This window comes from Anolis sagrei, chromosome X, assembly GCF_037176765.1.
Source record: "Anolis sagrei isolate rAnoSag1 chromosome X, rAnoSag1.mat, whole genome shotgun sequence".
NCBI classification, from domain to species: domain Eukaryota; kingdom Metazoa; phylum Chordata; class Lepidosauria; order Squamata; family Dactyloidae; genus Anolis; species Anolis sagrei.
Window position 1 is genome coordinate 104536135 of NC_090034.1, and position 19730 is coordinate 104555864.

At 36.4% G+C, this 19730-nt stretch overlaps 1 protein-coding gene across 1 annotated transcript; it reads right to left on the reverse strand.

The window, feature by feature from the left end:
* Positions 1–6126: 6126 nt before the first annotated feature.
* LOC132780365 (mRNA decay activator protein ZFP36L1-like) lies at positions 6127–16998 on the reverse strand. Its single transcript, XM_067460795.1, has 4 exons — positions 16945–16998; positions 7245–7307; positions 7070–7132; positions 6127–6954 (listed from the first exon to the last, which is right to left on the reverse strand). Exons 1-4 carry the CDS (start codon positions 16996–16998, stop codon positions 6127–6129), a joined length of 1008 nt encoding a protein of 335 aa, XP_067316896.1.
* Between the last annotated feature and the right edge of the window lie 2732 nt (positions 16999–19730).

The following is a 19730-nucleotide window of genomic DNA, read 5'->3' on the forward strand; positions in this document are numbered from 1 at the left end:
TGTGGAATGAAAAACTCAAAAATTACAACAGCAAAACAACAGAGGGGAAACATACAGGCACATAAAATCGCTCTGAACAAAAGATTCCCCCCAGGCACTTCCAAGTAATTGAATGCTAATCAAGGTGATCAGCTGAAACATTCACAGCTAGCCCCAGCAGAAAAAAAGTCCTTTGTCCCACCCTGGTCATTCCACAGATATATAAACCCATTTTTCCTACTTCCAACAGACCTCACTACCTCTGAGGATGCTTGCCATAGATGCAGGCGAAACGTCAGGAGAAAAAGCCTCTAGAACATGGCCATATAGCCCGGAAAAACCTACAACAATCCAGTGTAGATACAGACCCAGACAGCTCTTCAAAGGAAGTTTAGGATACTTTTTAAAAAGTTTGTATCTCTATGTATCAAAGGCTGCTGCATTCCCGACATTGACCAGGAGGGGGCTCTGCAGATAAACAAAAGCCTGGGAAATTAACATTAAGATAATTTGCAAGCCCCAGGGTGCATCAATTTTGTCCAATTAATGCAGTTTGACACCACTTTAACTGCCCCAGCTCAATGGGAAGAATCTTGGGACTCTTTCTAGAAACTGTTGGACTCATTGGCGTAAAGTATTATTGTTTTTAAGAGCAAGCCAAGAGCTGGACTGAGAAAAAGAGAGATATTTTGAACTGTTTGTGTCCCAACTTGCTTTGCAATCAGGGAAGAAAGCAGAAGGGGCTCACAAAACATGATTATGGGGTGTCCCCCCTCCATCTCCTCCTCTTCCTTTCATTCTTTCCTCTAAACAGGCCCTTTTTGTTCTTGCAAAAAGCAAGGACAGAGCTATTCTTCAAGATGGATGGGAATGCCACCATCCATCTCCATTCTTCTCTGAGCATCTGCTGGGTGAGTCAAAGGGATCTAAAGACAAAAAAACCCATCTGGGATCTCATGAAAACCCCAAATGCTTGGGAAAATCCCCTTTGAAACAAAACCGAGACCATAGGTGGATGATGGGAGGTGTAGTCCCAAGAAGGGAACTTTTCCCAAGAGTTGCATTCATTGCTTCCCTTTGCATGAGATTTTCATGAAGAGACAATGGGAGATTTAGTTTTCACAAGGTCTTGAGACTTTTCTGACAAAGTGTGCAAACTACAAATCTCATTGGAATGTTATATGTTTTTTTTGGGCTGTATGGCCATGTTCTAGAGGCATTCTCTCCTGACATTTTGCCTGCATCTATGGCAAGCATCCTCAGATTTAGTTCAGCAGTGGAACTCTCTGCCCTGCAGTGTGGTGGAGGCTCCTTCTTTGGAGGCTTTCAAACAGAGGCTGGATGGCCATCTGTCGGGGGTGCTTTGAATGCAATTTTCCTCTTCTTGGCAGAAAGGGGTTGGACTGGATGGCCCATGAAGTCTCTTCCAACTCTATGATTGTATGATTCTACCATATGTGTATGCAAAATATATGCAAATATATGCAAAATTACTTGACCCAGCCTCAAATGCAAATATATATATATATATATATATATATATATATATATATATATACTAAATGCAAATATATATATATATATATACTAGCTGTGCCCTGCCCCGCGTTGCTGTGGCCTATAGTAAAACTTATCAAAGTTGAGGTAGATATCTGGACTATTATGAAATAGAGGTCCCTACCTATTCCTTCCCCCCTTTTCCTCCCCCTTTCTCTCCTTTCTTCCTTCTCTACCTCTTTCTTTCTTTCCTTCTTTCACCACTTGGTTTCATCCTTCTCTCTTTCCTTCATTCCCTCCCCCTTTCTTCCTTTGCCTTTCTTCCCTCCCTGTTTGCTTCCTTCTTTCACTTTTTATTTCCTTTTATTTCACCACCATCATAACAATAACAATTTTTTTAGTTTAGTTTTGCCGTTTTGTGAGTGTGTTTTTGTGTTGTTTTTCATTTTGAGTAGATATGTTTGTACCTTGTGGGTTTTGTTATGGGCATGGGAATTTTGGTTAAGTTTCGTTGGTTTTTTTTTAGTTTTGTCGTTTTGTGAGTGTGTTGTTGTGTTGTTTTTCATTTTGAGTAGATATGTTTGTACCTTATGGGTTGTGTTATGGGCATGGGAATTTTGGTTAAGTTTCGTGGGGGGGGGGGGTTGAGTTTTGTTGTTTTGCCATTTTGTGAGTGTGCTGTTGTGTTGTTTTTCATTTTGAGTAGATATGTTTGTGCCTTGTGGGTTGTGTTATGGGCATGGGAATTTTGGTTAAATTTCGTTGGGTTTTTTTTTGAGTTTTGCCGTTTTGTGAGTGTGTTGTTGTGTTGTTTTTCATTTTGAGTTGATATGTTTGTACCTTGTGGGTTGTGTTATGGGCATGGGAATTTTGGTTAAGTTTCGTTGGGGGTGTTTTGAGTTTTGTTGATTTGCTGTTTTGTGAGTGTGTTGTTGTGTTGTTTTTCATTTTGAGTAGATATGTTTGTACCTTTTGGGTTGTGTTATGGGCATGGGAATTTTGGTTAAGTTTCATTGGGGTTTTTTGAGTTTTGTTGTTTTGCCGTTTTGTGAGTGTGTTGTTGTGTTGTTTTTCATTTTGAGTAGATATGTTTGTACCTTGTGGGTTGTGTTATGGGCATGGCAATTTTGGTACAGTTTCGTTGGGGGGTTTTGGAGTTTTGCTGTCCGGTTGAACCAACCTAACAGATTTATATATATAGATATATATTTAAAAATCTTCAATCCATCAGCAATCCTCTGATTTATTTATATTTTATTACAGTCCAAAATAGTAATACAGACATTTAAAGTCATATTGATTACCCGCGAAATCGTCAAACCAAAGAAACATCTCTGTCTAAATAAGTTAATACTATAGATCGTATTAGTGAATACTATATAATAATATGTATAGATATATATATCCCTCTTTCTGAAGTACAATTAAGGCAGACGCTGGTATAACTTTAGAATAAGCTAATAAAGAACAATCTGCTGACTATTAAACGAAAGACGGTGTTGATTCTTCTATCAAAAGAAAACGCAAAATATTTGGTTCCAAATATCAGAAATAAAGTTGGATTTATTATTATTATTACTATATTTTAAAATGTTGCAATAAATAGCTTATAATATATTAAGGATTCGGGTTGAAATTCTGCTTGGAAAACGAACACCACGCATCATTTCATACCCAATGTCTTGAAGATAAGGAAATAATAATAATAATAATCTTGGATTGATAGGTATATCCAAGGCGACATTCCTGTATTCAATATTCCAAATATGGACTTAAACAACAGAGGGAATTTCTCATGGGAGAAAGTACAGTCGTTGGCATAGTTAGGCTGGTGTGCTCGCCAAAAGGAATCTGGTCGAAGCATTATTTATCCCTCCGGATGTTATTTGACTACATATCCCAGCATCCTCCAGCATTGGCCAAGGCTGATGGGAGTTGTAGTCCAAGACTATTGAGAAAATTCATTGGAATTGGCAGTTATGGATCCAGATCGATGGACGAATACAATGGGAGTGAAATAGACTTTGGAGAGCTATACACACACACATACATATATACACACACATACATATACACACACACCATACCCTATAGAAGGCATTTGGGAATGAAACATCAATATATATTATTGACTCTTATATATGCTGATGGGAGTTGTAGTCCAAGACTATGGAGAAAATTCATTGGAATTGGCAGTCATGGATCCAGATGGATGGACGAATACAACACAAGTGAAATAGACCTTGGAGAGCTATACACACACATACACACATCTATATACACACACACCATACTCTATAGAAGGCATTTGGGGATGAAACATCAATATATATTATTGACGCTTATATAGACACATTCATACACTAATATATATTACATAGAATATATATTACATTAGTGTATGTGTGTGAATATGTGTGTGTGTATACACACACACACACATATATTAGTATATGTGTGCATTTGGGGATGAAATATCAATATATATTATATAGACACATTCATGCACTAATATATAGTATATAGAATATATATTACATTAGTGTGTGTGTGTGTGTATACACACACACACACACATATATTAGTATATGTGTGCATTTGGGGATGAAATATCAATATATATTATTGACGCTTATATAGACACATTCATGCACTAATATATATTATATAGAATATATATTACATTAGTGTATATGTGAATATAAATATGTGTGTGTATATATATACACACACACACACACACACACACACATATATATATATATATATATATATATATATAATATTAGTGTATGTGTGATATGTGTGTATATATATATACACATACATATACACACATATATATACACTCATACATACACTAATGTATATGCACACACACATATATACATACACACATATACAAATATATATGTATGTATGTGCATATATAAATGCCAATAATACATATTATATTGTATGTGTGTATATATGTATACTTTATATATTATATATAAGATATATTATTGTATGTGTGTGTTTGTATATCTGTATATTTATACACATACTTACATATACACACATACATATACACACACATACAATATAATATATATTATTGGTGTTTATATATGCACATACATACATATATAATATTTGTGTATATGTGTATATGTATATATATGTGTGTGTGCGCATATATATACACACATATACACACACACTAATAATATATATTATTGATGTTTATATTTACACATACATACAAATATATATTATATATAATATATGTGTATGCATGCATATGTATGTATGTGTGTGTGCATATATATATACATACATATACACACACTTATATATATTATTGATGTTTATATATACACATACATACACTAATATAATATATATTAGTGTATACTGTGTGTATGTATATGTGTGTGTGTGTATATATATAGATGTTTATATATACACATACATACACTAATATAATATAAATTACATTAGTGTATCTGTGTGTATGTATATGTATATGTGTGGGTGTATGTGTATATATATCTATGTATGTGTGTATGTGTGGGTGTGTGTATATATACATACACACATATACATACACACATGCATACATACATATATACACTAATATAATATATATTAGTGTATATATGTATGTATGCATGTGTGTATGTATAATGTGTGTATGTATAATATATATTAGTGTATATTTTATGTATACCTCCCCAAATGCCCTCTATAGGGTATGGAGTATTTCCTCCATAGAAAACAGGCCTCTTGGAGATCCTAAAGCAGGCCAAAGAGAGCCAGAAGACGGTATGCACATCCCTTAAGGTTGAGGCGGATGGCTTAGTCCTGACCCGAAAAGGCAAAGGCCATGGTTGCAGCTCCATAGAGGTGCTTTGGGGGCACAGGTGGTCCGGCTTGGGAAATAAGCCTGGGAAATAAAGGGATGAGACAGACTAATGCTGGAGGCAGACAAGTTGGAAAAAAAAAAATTAGCTGAAGACGGCTGGGATGGACAGGCTCCTTTTTCTAGATAGTCCCATCTTGCTTTTCTAGCGTCCCAGGGACGCCGAATCTGCGTCAATTGGAACCGCAGATATGGAGATCTCCCTTTTGGGCCCCCGTATCCGCTAAAATCTCAAAATGGCGGATCGGCTCCATTTTAATGTCATATTTTTCTATATTAAATTAAGCTCTTTTCTCATTCAAGACGCATAACGAGGGCATCAATATATCCAGACGGGTATCTCCTTCTCCTTAAAAGCCCTTTGGTGGCTCTTTTAAGACTCTCGCCAATCCATTAAGCCATGTGTGCTGAATGTCAGTATTCTCCGCAAGTTGAAGATTCTAGTTTTGGACTACAATGCCCACAATCCTGCTGTCTAGAGGATTCTGGGAACTGTAGCCACAACAAACTCCTTCCTCTCTCTTAGTTTCAACCACAGCTTTGCTCAACTGGCTGGTTTCTGTATAGATCGCCTGGGGATGATGGGTTAATTAAATAAGACTTCCATGAAAATAAACAAAACAAACTTTTGGGGAGGGCGAACATTCAAACCAAGGACAACCAATTTCCCATTCTGAACTAGTCCCTTCAGTTTGCTAGGGAAGAACGGTAGTTTTCCTCCATCTCTCCTTTCTGATTTGAACCTTTCAGTCATCCGAAACAGAGAGCTGGCTAAAGATGGGGAGCCGGCGGCCGGAAAGCCCCAATCCCGGCGACTCGGAGCCGCTGCTTCCGACGGAACTCCCCGAATCTTCAGCGTCCGAGAGTGAATCTGCAGAAAGACTCTTCTGGAGCGCTAAGAAGTTCGGGAAGGCGAATGGGTTGGAGGTCACTATGTTGCAAGCGACGGAAGGCTGACCACAAGGGAGGAAGGCTTTGGGGAAATCGAGGTTTTGGGGAGAAGGAAGGGTCTCCATATCGGCACGGCATAGAAGTGGAGTTGAAGAAAAATGGCACGGCGTTTCAGGAGGTGTCCGGCGCTCCTCCGCGTTGTGGATGAAGTGGCACCGGGCCCCGTACGGACAGATGCCGGATGTGTGGAACGTACGGCACGGCTCCGTCTTGTACTTGGGGTGCCGGCTAAGGCCGCGTAGTTCGCCGGACCCATGGGCGAACTGGCACTTGGCACCGTACTTACAGGAGCCGCTCTCCTCGAAGGTGCGGCACAGCTCCGTCTTGTAGCGGGACGATGATGACGACGAAGACGAGGTCCCTTTGCCCTCGATCAGGCTCACCGAACGGTCCGCTCGGAACGGGAGGTCGTGCAGGACAGTGCGGGGAAGCTCGGGGTCCCGGCCCCAAGGACCCCGACTGTGCCACCCAATATCGTTTTGGTCGGAGGCGGCACGCAATGCGATGGCATCGTCGTCAGAAGACAAGAGGGCCACGGGGCAAGCCGAAAGGGCGCGGTGGAAACCCGGAGGGGTGCTGGTTTGGGCTCGGACGTCTCCGTCCACATTCAGGCTCAGGAAAGTCTGCAAGAAAAAGATGGAGAGCAAAGCATGAATCTAGAGGTGCCTTTCTCAACCTGGAGGTCAGAACCCCTGGGGCGGGGGGTCACGAGGGGATGTCAGAGGGGTCGCCAAAGACGAAACCCGGAGGGGTCCGGGTTTGGGCTCGGATGTCTCCGTCCACATTCAGGCTCAGGAAAGTCTGCAAGGAAAAGATGGAGAGCAAAGCATGAATCTAGGGCAGCCTTTCTCAACCTGGGGGTCAGAACCCCTGGGGGGGGTCACGAGGGGATGTCAGAGGGGTCGCCAAAGACGAAACCCGGAGAGGTCCGGGTTTGGGCTCGGACGTTTCCGTCCACAGTCAGGCTCAGGAAAGTCTGCAAGAAAAAGATGGAGAGCAAAGCATGAATCTAGGGCAGCCTTTCTCAACCTGGGGGTCAGAACACCTGGGGGGGGGGGTCATGAGGGGATGTCAGAGGGGTCGCCAAAGACTATCTGAAAACACAGCATTTTCTATTGGTCATGGGGGTACTATGTGGGAAGTTTGACCCAATTCTATCGTTGGTGGGGTTCAGAAGGCTCTTTGATTGTAGGTGAACTACAACTCCCAAATATCAAGGTCTATTTCCCCCAAACTCCACCAGTGTCCACATTTGGAGATATTGAGTATTTGTGCCAAGTTTGATCCAAATCCATCATTGTTTCAGTCCACAGTGCTCTCTGGATGTAAGTGAACTACAACTCCAAAACTCAAGGGCAATGCCCACCAAGTTTGGACCCAGCAACTACAACTCCCAAATGTCAAGGGCTATTTCCCCCAAACTCCACCAGTGTCCACATATGAACATATTGAGTATTCCTGCCAAGTTTGGTCCAGATCCATCATTGTTTGAGTCCACAGTGCTCTTTGGATGGAGGTGAACTACAACTCCAAAACTCAAGGTCAATGCGTACCAAACCCTTCCAGTATTTTCTCTTGGTCATAGGAGTTCTGTGTGCCAAGTTGGCCCAATTTTATCATTGGTGGGGTTCAGAGTGCTCTTTGATTCTAGGTGAACTATAAATCCCAGCAACTATAACCCAAATGTCAAGGGCTATTTCCCCCAAACTCCACCAGTGTTCACTTTTGGGCATATTGAGTATTTGCGCCAAGTTTCATCCAGATCCATCATTGTTGGAGTCCATAGTGCTCTCTGGATGTAGGTGAACTACAACTCCAAAACTCAAGGTCAATGTCCAGTAATATGGATTCCTATGAACAAAAGGGAAGCTATGCACTAAATGCACCTTTCTATGCTCAATGGCATAGAATATATCCTTATTATGAAAAGGGAAGCTTTTAACTAAATGCAATTCCTTGTGACCTATGTCTTCCAAAATTATGGATCCCTATTAGCAAAAGGGAGCTAACTATTAACCTAATGCAACTTTCTATGCTCAATGGCACTTCCAGAACTATGTATCCCTATCACAAAAAGGGAAGCTTTTAACTAAATGCAGCTCCTTCTGACCAATGATTTCGAAAAATATGGATCCCTATTAGCAAAAGAGAGCAAACTATTAACTAAATATAACTTTCTATGCTCAATGGAACTTTCAGAACTATGTATCCCAATTACTGAAAGGGAAGATTTTAACTAAATGCAGCTCCTCCTGATCAATCACTTCCAGAAATATGTATCCCTATTAGCAATAGGAGCAAACTATTAACTAAATACGACTTTCTATGCCTAATGGCAATTTCAGAAATATGTATCCTTATTATCAATGGCACTTTCAGAACTTTGTATCCCTATTACTGAAAGGGAAGCTTCTAATTAAATGCAATCTTCCTCTGATCAATGATGTACAAAAATACGGATTCCAATGAGAAAAAGGGAGCAAGCTATTAACTAAATGCAACTTTCTATACCCAATGGCACTTTCGGAAATATATATCCTTATTATGAAAAGGGAAGCTTTTAACTAAATGCAATTCCTTGTGACCAATGACTTCCAAAAATATGGATCCCTATTAGCAAAAGGAGTAAGATATTAATTACATGCAACTTTCTATGCTTAATGGCACTTCCAGAACAATGTATCCCTATTAACAAAAGGGAAGCTTCTAACTAAATGCAGAACCCTCTGATCAATGATGCTTCCAGAAATATGGATCCCTATTAGCAAAAAGGAGCAAGTTATTGATTTAATGCAACTATCTATGCTCAATGGCACTTTCAGAAATATGTATCTTATTATCAATGGAACTTTCTGAACCTTTTTATTACTGAAAGGGAAGCTTCTAACTAAATGCAATTCCCTCTGATCAATGACTTCAAAAATATGGATCCCTATTAGCAAAAGGAGCAAGCTATTAATTATATGCAACTTCCTATGCTCAATGGCACTTTCAGAAATATGTATCCTTATTATCAATGGCACTTTCAGAACTTCGTATCCTTATTACTGAAAGGGAAGCTTTTAACTAAATGCAGATCTTTCTGACCAATGACTTCCAAAAATGTGGATCCCCATTAGCAAAAGCAAGCAAGCTATTAACTAAATACAACTTTCTATGCCCAATGGCACTTTCAGAAATATATATCCTTATTATGAAAAGGGAAGCTTTTAACTAAATGCAGCTCCTTCTGATCAAAGATGCTTCCAGAAATATGGATCCTTATTAGCAAAAGGGAGCAAGCTATTAACTAAATGCAACTTTCTATGCCCAATGGCACTTTCAGAACTTTGTATCCCAATTACTGAAAGGGAAGCTTCTAACTAAATGCAATTCCCTCTGATCAATGATTTCCAAAAATATGGATTCCTATTAGCAAAAAGGAGCAAGCTATTAACTAAATGCAACTTTCTATGCTCAATGGCACTTTCATAACTATGTATCCCTGCGAAGAAAAGGGAAGCTTTTAACTAAATGCAGCTCCCTCTGATCAAGCATTTCCAGAAATATGGATCCCTTTTAGCAAAAGGAGCAAGGTATTAATTATATGCAACTTTCTATGCTGAATGGCACTGCCAGAACAATGTATCCCTATTATGGAAAGGGAAGCTTTTAACTAAATGCAATTCCTTGTGATCAATGATGCTTCCAGAAATATGGACCACTATTAGCAAAAAGGAAGCAAACTATTAACTTAATGCAACTTTCTATGCCGAATGGCACTTTCAGAAATATGTATCCTTATTATCAATGGCACTTTCAGAACTTTGAATCGTTATTACTGAAAGGGAAGCTTTTAACTAAATGCAGTTCCCTCTGATCTGCCCTTGCGCTGTGCTACTCTGCTGCTGAGTATGCATGCCCAGTGTGGAACACATCTCACCACACTAAAGCAGTGGATGTGGCTCTTAATGAGACATGCCGCATTATCACGGGGTGCCTGCGCCCTACACCACTGGAAAAATTACATTGTCTAGCCGGTATTGCACCACCTGACATCCGCCGGGAAGTAGCAGCCAATAGTGAAAGGACCAAGGCAGAGACATCTCCAGCTCATCCCCTGTTTGGGTATCAGCCAGCATGCCAACAACTTAAATCTAGAAATAGTTTTCTAAGATCTACAGAGACACTCACTGGAACACCTCAGCAAGCAAGAGTCCAAAAGTGGCAGGCCCAAACCCAGAACCTCAACCAATGGCTGATACCCAATGAGAGACTCCCCCTTGGGCACACAGAAAACTGGGCGACTTAGAAGGCGCTGAACAGACTGCGCTCTGGCACCACGAGATGCAGAGCCAACCTTCAGAAATGGGGCTACAGAGTGGAATCCTCGACATGCGAGTGTGGAGAGGAGCAAACCACTGACCACCTGCTGCAATGCACCCTGAGCCCTGCCACATGCACAAGGGAGGACCTTCTTGCGGCAACACCAGAAGCACTCCAAGTGGCCAGTTACTGGTCAAAGGACATTTAATCAACTCTCATACTCACAAATTTTGTAATCTGCTTGTTTGCTTTGTTCTGTTAGAAATGTAATATAATTTGACTGGTTGTTCTGACACGACAAATAAATAGCTCCCTCTGATCAATCACTTCCAGAAATATGGATCCCTATTAGTAAAAGGGAGCCAACTATTAACTTAATGCAACTTTCTATCCTCAATGTAACTTTCAGAACTATGTATCCCTATTAAGAAAAGGGAAGCTTTTAACTAAATGCAGAACCCTCTGACCAATGACTTCCAGAAATATGGATCCCTATTAGCAAAAGGAGTAAGATATTAATTATATGCAACTTTCTATGCTTAATGGCACTTCCAGAACAATGTATCCCTTTTACAGAAAAGGAAGCTTTTAACTAAATGCAGCTCCCTCTGATTAAGGACATCCAGAAATATGGATCCGTATTAGCAAAAGGGAGCAAACTATTAACTAAATACAACTTTCTATGCTCAATGGCACTTTCAGAAATATGTATCCTTGTTATCAAGGGCACTTTCAGAACTTTGCATCCCTATTAAGAAAAGGGAAGCTTTTAACTAAATGCAGAACCCTGTGATCAATGATGCCTTCAGAAATGTGGATCCCTATTAGCAAAAAGTGAGCAAACTATTAACTTAATGCAACTTTCTATGCTCAATGGCACTTTCAAAACTATGTATCCCTATTACTGAAAGGGAAGCTTCTAACTAAATTCAGAACCCTCTGATCAATTATGATTCCAGAAATATGGATCCCTATTAGCAAAAAGGAGCAAGTTATTGACTTAATGCAACTATCTATGCTCAATGGCACTTTCAGAACTACGTATCCCTATTATGGAAAGGGAAGCTTTTAACTAAATGCAGCTCCCTCTGGTTAATGATATCCAGAAATATGGATCCCTATTAGCAAAAAGGAGCAAATTATTGACTTAATGCAACTATCTATGCTCAATGGCACTTTCAGAAATATGTATCCTTATTATCAATGGCTCTTTCAGAACTATGTATCCCAATAACTGAAAAGGAAGCTTTTAACTAAATGCAGCTCCCTCTGATTAATGATGTCCAGAAATATGGATCCCTATTAGCAAAAGGGAGCAAACTATTAACTAAATACAACTTTCTATGCTCAATGGCACTTTCAGAACTATGTATCCCTATTATGAAAAGGGAAGGTTTTAACTAAATGCAGAACCCTCTGACCAATGACTTCCAGAAATATGGATCCCTATTAGCAAAAAGTAGCAAGATATCAACTAAATACAACTTTCTATGCTCAATGGCACTTTCAGAACTATGTATCCCTATTAAGAAAAGGGAAGCTTTTAATTAAATGCAGCTTTCATTAATGAAATATGGATCCCTATTAGCAAAAAACGGAGCAACGAACAAAGTTCTGCAGTTGACCCCAGCTTATTAGTTAGCTCTTCCTTTTTGCTAACTTTGGCCACTTTGGCCACCCTTTGACCACTTGGCCATATGGGTTTTCCATTCACCGTCAGGTGCCAAGCAGGAAACGATTTGGCCCGGGATGCAACCGGGGTCTTAAAGGGATAAATCCATCCCTTCCCTGGTAAAACCTCGGTGCAGAGAATGCCGTGACCCCAAGCAAGGGCGTTGTGGCCCCACCGAGGACCATATGGCCACCGGTTGCCAAGGAAACAGACGGTGGGGACAAAAGGAGGCAGGACGGGGCCTCCCCCCCTCCCCGTCCCCGTCCCCAAAATAAAAGGCCATTCACCCATCACCAGTTGGAGTGGAAATTTCCACACTTGGGACCCGAATACCAACACATAAAGAGAAAGCCTACTCCTTCCACCCCAAACGTAACACCGTGCAACCACATCCTTCCTCCCTCTGCACATCACAGGAAGCATCCGATAAAGTTTGAAAAGTTGCTTGGTTTCAAGAAAAATAAATCATCAAACTTTGCTGCTTTTTCTCCCTTGTCTTTCGGGGTGCATCTACACTGCAGAATTAACACAGTTTAACGCCACCTGGACCGCCACGGAATGGTGGAGCTTTGCAAGGTCATCTTTGGCCTTCTCTTACTTTTCCAAAACTACAAAATCCCAGGATGTATAGTTTGGTGCAAAACTGCAACTCCCATGAATCCATTGCCTTAAGCCATTGCAATTAAAGGCATGTCAAACTGCATTAATTGTACATTTTGCAATAGTTTTTAATGAATATCTCTTTGAGTCTCAACCAATTTGTGGCATAAAAGCAAAGTTTCTGCTTCTTTCAAAGGAAGGACTGTGCAATTCAACAGGAAAATGATTAATGTTCACGAATAATTATGAAACTATTCACAAAAATAATGAAATAAATTCCCAAAAATAATCATGGAAATATTCCCAAAAATAATCATGGAAGTATTCCCAAAAATAATCATGAAAATATTCACAAAAGTAATCATGAAAATATTCACAAAAATATTCTCAAAACTGAAACATTCAGAAAAATATTCATGAAAGTACACAAAAATAATCTTGAAAATATTTGCAAAAAATATTCACCAAATCTCCAAACTCTTCATGAAAACATTCAGGAAAATATTCATGAAAGTACACAAAAATAATCACAAAAATATTTGCAAAAAATATTCACAAAAATAATTAAATATTTGCAAAAAAATTCACAGAAATATTCCCAAAAATAATCATTAAAATATTCTCAAAAATCATGAAAATGTTCAGAAAAATAATCACAAAATATTCTCAAAAATATACACAAAAGTAATTGTAAAAATATTCCCAAAAATAATTTAAAATATTCACAAAATATTTTTAAAAATATTCACGAAAATATTTTTAAAAAATATTTGCAAAAATAATTACAATATTTGCAAGAAATATTCACAGAAATATTCCCCAAAATAATCATTAAAATATTCTCAAAAATCATGAAAATATTCAGAAAAATAATCACAAAATATTATCAAACTATACACAAAAGTAACTGTAAATATCTACAGAAAAGTAATCATAAAAATATACACAAAAGTAATCGTAAAAATATACACAAAAGCAATTGTAAAAATATTACCAAAAATAATTTAAAATATTCTCAAAATATTTGCAAAATAAATTCACGAAAATAATCATGAAAATATTCACAAAAATAATCATGAAAATACTCCCAAAAATATTCTCAAAACTGAAACATTCAGAAAAATATTCATGAAAGTACACAAAAAATAATCATGAAAATACTTTTAAAAAATATTCATGAAAATATTTTTTAAATATTCACAAAAATAATTAAAATATTTGCAAAAAATATTCACAGAAATATTCCCCAAAATAATCATTAGAATATTCTCAAAAATCATGAAAATATTTTAAAAAATCACAAAATATTATCAAACTATACACAAAAGTAACTGTAAATATATACAGAAAAGTAATCATAAAAATATACACAATAGTAATTGTAAAAATATTCACAAAAATAATTTAAAATATCCACAAAATATTTGCAAAAATAAATTCACGAAAATAATCATGAAAATATTCACAAAAATAATAATGAAAAATTCCACCAAAAAATCATCTCAAAACTCTTTATGGAAATATTAATGAAAGTACACAGAAATAATTGCAAAAATATCCATAAAATATTCACAAAAATAATGACAATATTTGCAAAAAATATTCACAGATATATTCTCAAAAATCATGAAAATATTCCAAAAATAATCATGAACTATTCACAAAAATAATCTTATAAAAATACACAAATCATAAAATATTCACAAAATAATTTTAAAAATCACAAAATATTTGCAAAATATATTCACAAAAATAATAATGAAAATATTCACAAAAATACTCACAAATATATTTGCATAAAATATCTACATGAAAATATTCCCAAAAATGTTACATAGTGTAATCATTATATTGATATATCTATCTCTATCTCATGTCTTTTTCTTAACTAAATTCATAACAGATTCCAAAAAATGGTTGAAAGTTCATATAAAGCAAAAATATAAAAGAGATTAAATGATCCAAGAACTTGAGACTGATTAAGACATATGCAATGAAATGTACATGTAGGCACAATAAACTGGAATATTTTGCATATTTTGGGAATGCTAAAGGCCTTATAGCAGGCATGGGCAAACTCTGGCCCTCCAGGTGTTTTGGACTACAACTCCCACAATTTCTAACAGCCTACTGGCTGTTAGCAATTGTGGGAGTTGTAGTCCAAAACACCCGGAGGGCCAGAGTTTGCCCATACCTGCCTTATACAGTCAATCATCAAGCACCTATTCAAAGGGGAAAGCCTTTACTGATCTGAGTAAAAAGAAAGCAGAAAAGACTGTCAGTTTCCAGGCTCACAGCCACTGATCTTGAGTTCGAATCCTCATTCAATGCTATCGTCTCAGGAAAAGATAAACCTGCAAAAGAGCATTGGTGCAGCCTTGCAAAGAGATGGGCAAACATGCCACTGTATATACACAACACATGCTGATCAGGAAGTCCAAAACAGAGTAGTCGATCCTATCTATTTGTTGCATCAACTTGGGTGAGTTGCACTCTCTCAGCCTCAAAGGGAAGCAAATTGGCTGGACACTGTACTCTCTTGAGATGTATCTTAACATGTTTCTAAAGTGGTTCTTTCTCCTTACTTACTTCTTACTGATGTCCAAAGTAACTTTGCTGGCATGAGAAGCCAAGGAGGGGAAGACTCAGACTTATTTTACTACTTTAATTTCCCTATTTTATTTTATTTTATTTTATTATTTTATATTATATTTTATATTATATTATATTATATTACATTATATATGATATATTATATTACATTATATATTTTTATTTTTTATGTTTATATATTTTATTTTTTATATTATATTATATTAGTTTATTTTTATTATTTTTTATTTTATTTTATTTGTATATTAAATTACATTATATATTCCATTATCTTTTATTTTTATTATTATATATTTTATTATTACATTACATTATATTCCATTATATTCTTATACTATATTACATTATATTTTTATTATATTTTATTTATTTATATATTATATTAGTTTTTATTAGTTTTTATTTTATTTTATTTTTATATTATATTACATTATATTTTTATTTTGTTTTTATTATTTTATTTTTATATTATTTTATATTACATTTTATATTATATTACATTATTTTATTATTATATATTTTATTATTACATTATATTATATTACATTCTATTTTATGCTATATTACATTCTATTTTTTATTTTATATATTATATTTTATATTAGTTTATTATTATTATTTCTTTTATTTTATATTATATCACATTATATATTATATTATATTTTTATTTTATTTTTATTTTATATTATAATACATTATTTTTATATTTATATTATTTTATATTAGTTTAATATTATTATTTATATTATATTATATTATATTACATTATATATTATATTCCATTATCTTTTATTTTTATTATTATATATTTTATTATTACATTACATTATATTTTATACTATATTACATTATATTTTTATTTTATTTTATATATTATATTATTTCTATATTAGTTTATTATTATTTATTTTATATTACATTATATTAAATTATATATTATATTATATTTTTATCGTATTTTATTTTTATATATTTTATTTTATATTACATTATATTTTATATTACTACATTATATTATATTTTTATATTCATTACATTTTATACTATATTACATTATATTTTTATTTTATTTTATATATTATATTATATTATTTTTATATTAGTTTATTATTATTTATTTTATATTATATTATATTACATTATATATTATATTATATTATTTTTATCGTATTTTGTTTTTATATATTTTATTTTATATTACATTATATTTTATATTACTACATTATATTATATTTTTTTTATTTTTTATGCAATTGAGAAATTGAAATTGGAAAAAAAAATCATGCAAAAGATAGGAAAGAAGGTGGAAGCAAAAATATTGTATTGCAAAGTGGAGAAAACACAACTGTAAGATGCTATCATCATCTTAAGGAAAACTCTATCCCATTGGAGAAGCCCAGAAACATTTGGGGATGCCACCTACCTTGCAAAGAGCATCCTCCAACTCCACAAAAGGACTTAGGGAATCCGAAGGCATCTTTCCTTCTCCTTTTTTCAGCAGCTCTTTGAAGCCCTCTTGCCTCCAACTCAGACCCAGACTTTTGAGGCCACGCCCACTGGTCCAAAGTAGGCGTGGATAAGTGTGAGTGGGCGTGGCCAAGGAGGCCTGGGATGGAGAAGATGCTCCAAGGCAGAAGAGAGATGCATTCAACTGAAGGAAAAGAGATCCCGCTTAAACACTAACTTCCTGAAGTCAGAGGAAAATCTGCTCTTGCCTCAAAGTATCCTTTTTAAGCATAGCCATCTGTCAGGAAGGATCGGATGGTGTCTTCCTGCGTGGTGGAAGAGGGTGGGACTGGATGTCCCTTTGGGTCTCTCTTCCAACTCTAGGAGTCTATGATTTTCAATAGCTGAAAGCTTTGGGGTGGCTTCTTTCCTCTCTTGCTGGGGAGCCAGGACTCACCCTCCACTCTGCTGGTCTGCATTACATCTCTCCAGTCCTTATGCTTTTTGAGCCACTCTGCTTTTATTCTACGTTACGTTAATGCAATTTGAAGCCACTCATAATGCAGTTCGGTGCAGTATATGGTAATTATATGGACACTATATGGTCAGCGTAGACTTACAATGCAGTTCAGAGCAGTATATGGTCATTATATGGGCACTGTATGGCCAGCATAGACTTATAACACAGTTCAATGCAGTGTATGGTCATTATATGGGCTCTATATGGTCTGCACAGCCTAGACTCATAAGGTCACAGCCTAAACTCATAATGCAATTCAGATCAGTATATGGCCATTATATGGGCACTATATGGTCCGCCTAGACTCATAATGCAGTTCAGTGCAGTATATGGTCATTATATGGGGACTATATGGTCAACATAGACTCATAATGCAGTATATGGTCATTATATGGGCACTGTATGGTCAGCGTAGACTCATAATGCAGTATATGGTCATTATATGGGGACTTTAGTCAGCGTAGACTCATAATGCAGTATATGGTCATTATATGGGGACTTTAGTCAGCGTAGACTCATAATGCAGTATATGGTCATTATATGGGCACTCTATGGTCCGCCTAGACTCATAATGCAGTTCAGTGCAGTATATGGTCATTATATGGGGACTATATGGTCAACATAGACTCATAATGCAGTATATGGTCATTATATGGGCACTGTATGGTCAGCATAGACTCATAATGCAGTATATGATCATTATATGGGCACTAGATGGTCAGCCTAGACTCATAATGCAGTTCAGTGCAGTATATGGTCATTATATGGGCACTGTATGTCCAGCGTAGAGTCATAATGCACTTCAGAGCAGTATATGTCATTATATGGGCACTATATAGTCAGCGCAGACTCATACTGCAGTTCAGTGCAGTATATGGTCATTATATGGGCACTAGATGGTCAGCCTAGACTCATAATGCAGTTCAGTGCAGTATATGGTCATTATATGGGCACTGTATGTCTAGCGTAGAGTCATAATGCAGTTTAGAGCAGTATATGTCATTATATGGGCACTATATAGTCAGTGCAGACTCATACTGCAGTTCAGTGCAGTATATGGTCATTATATGGGCACTAGATGGTCAGCGTAGACTCAGAATGCAGTTTGGTGCAGTATATGATCATTATATGGGCACTATATGGTCAGTGTAGACTCATAATGCAGTTCAGTGCAGTATATGGTCATTATATGGGCATTGAATGGTCAGTGTAGACTCACAATGCAGTTCAATGAAGTATATAGTTATTTTATGGGCACTATATGTCCAGCATAGAGTCATAATGCAATTCAGAGCAGTATATGATCATTATATGGGTACGGTATGACCAGTGTAGACTTATAATGCAGTTCAGTGCAGTATATGGTCATGATATGGGCACTATATGGTTAGCATAGACTCATAATGCAGTTCAGTGCAGTATATGGTCATGATATGGGCACTATATGGTTAGCATAGACTCATAATGCAGTTCAGTGCAGTATATGGTCATGATATGGGCACTATATGGTTAGCATAGACTCATAATGCAGTTCAGTGCAGTATATGGTCATGATATGGGCACTATATGGTCAGCATAGACTCATAATGCAGTTTAGTGCAGTATATCATCATTATATGGGCACTATATGTTCAGCATAGACTTGTAATGCATTTTGTTGCAGTATATGGTCATTATATGGGCACTACATGGTCAGCGTAGACTCATAATGCAGTTCAGTGCAGTATATAATCATTATATGGGACACTATATGGTCAGCATAGACTCATAATGCAGTTCAGTGCAGTATATGGTCATTATATGGGCACTATATGTCCAGCATAGAGTCATAATGCAGTTCAGAGCAGTATATGGTCATTATATGGGCACTATATCGTCAACAGAGACTCATAATTCAGTTCGGTGCAGTATAGGGTCATGATTTGGGGACTATATGGTCAGCATAGACTCATAATGCAGTATATGGTCATTATATGGGGACTTTATGGTCAGTGTAGACTCATAATGCAGTTCAGTGCAATATATGGTCATTATATGGGGACTATATGGTCAGCATAGACTCCTAATACAATTCAGAGCAGGTTATGGTCATTATATGGGCACTATATGCTCACAACCTCTAAGGATGCTTGCCATAGATGCAGGTGAAATGTCAGGAGAGAATGCCTCTACAACATGGTCATATAGCCCGAAAAAACCTACAACAATCTAGTTATTATTATTATTGCTGTTGTTGTTATTAT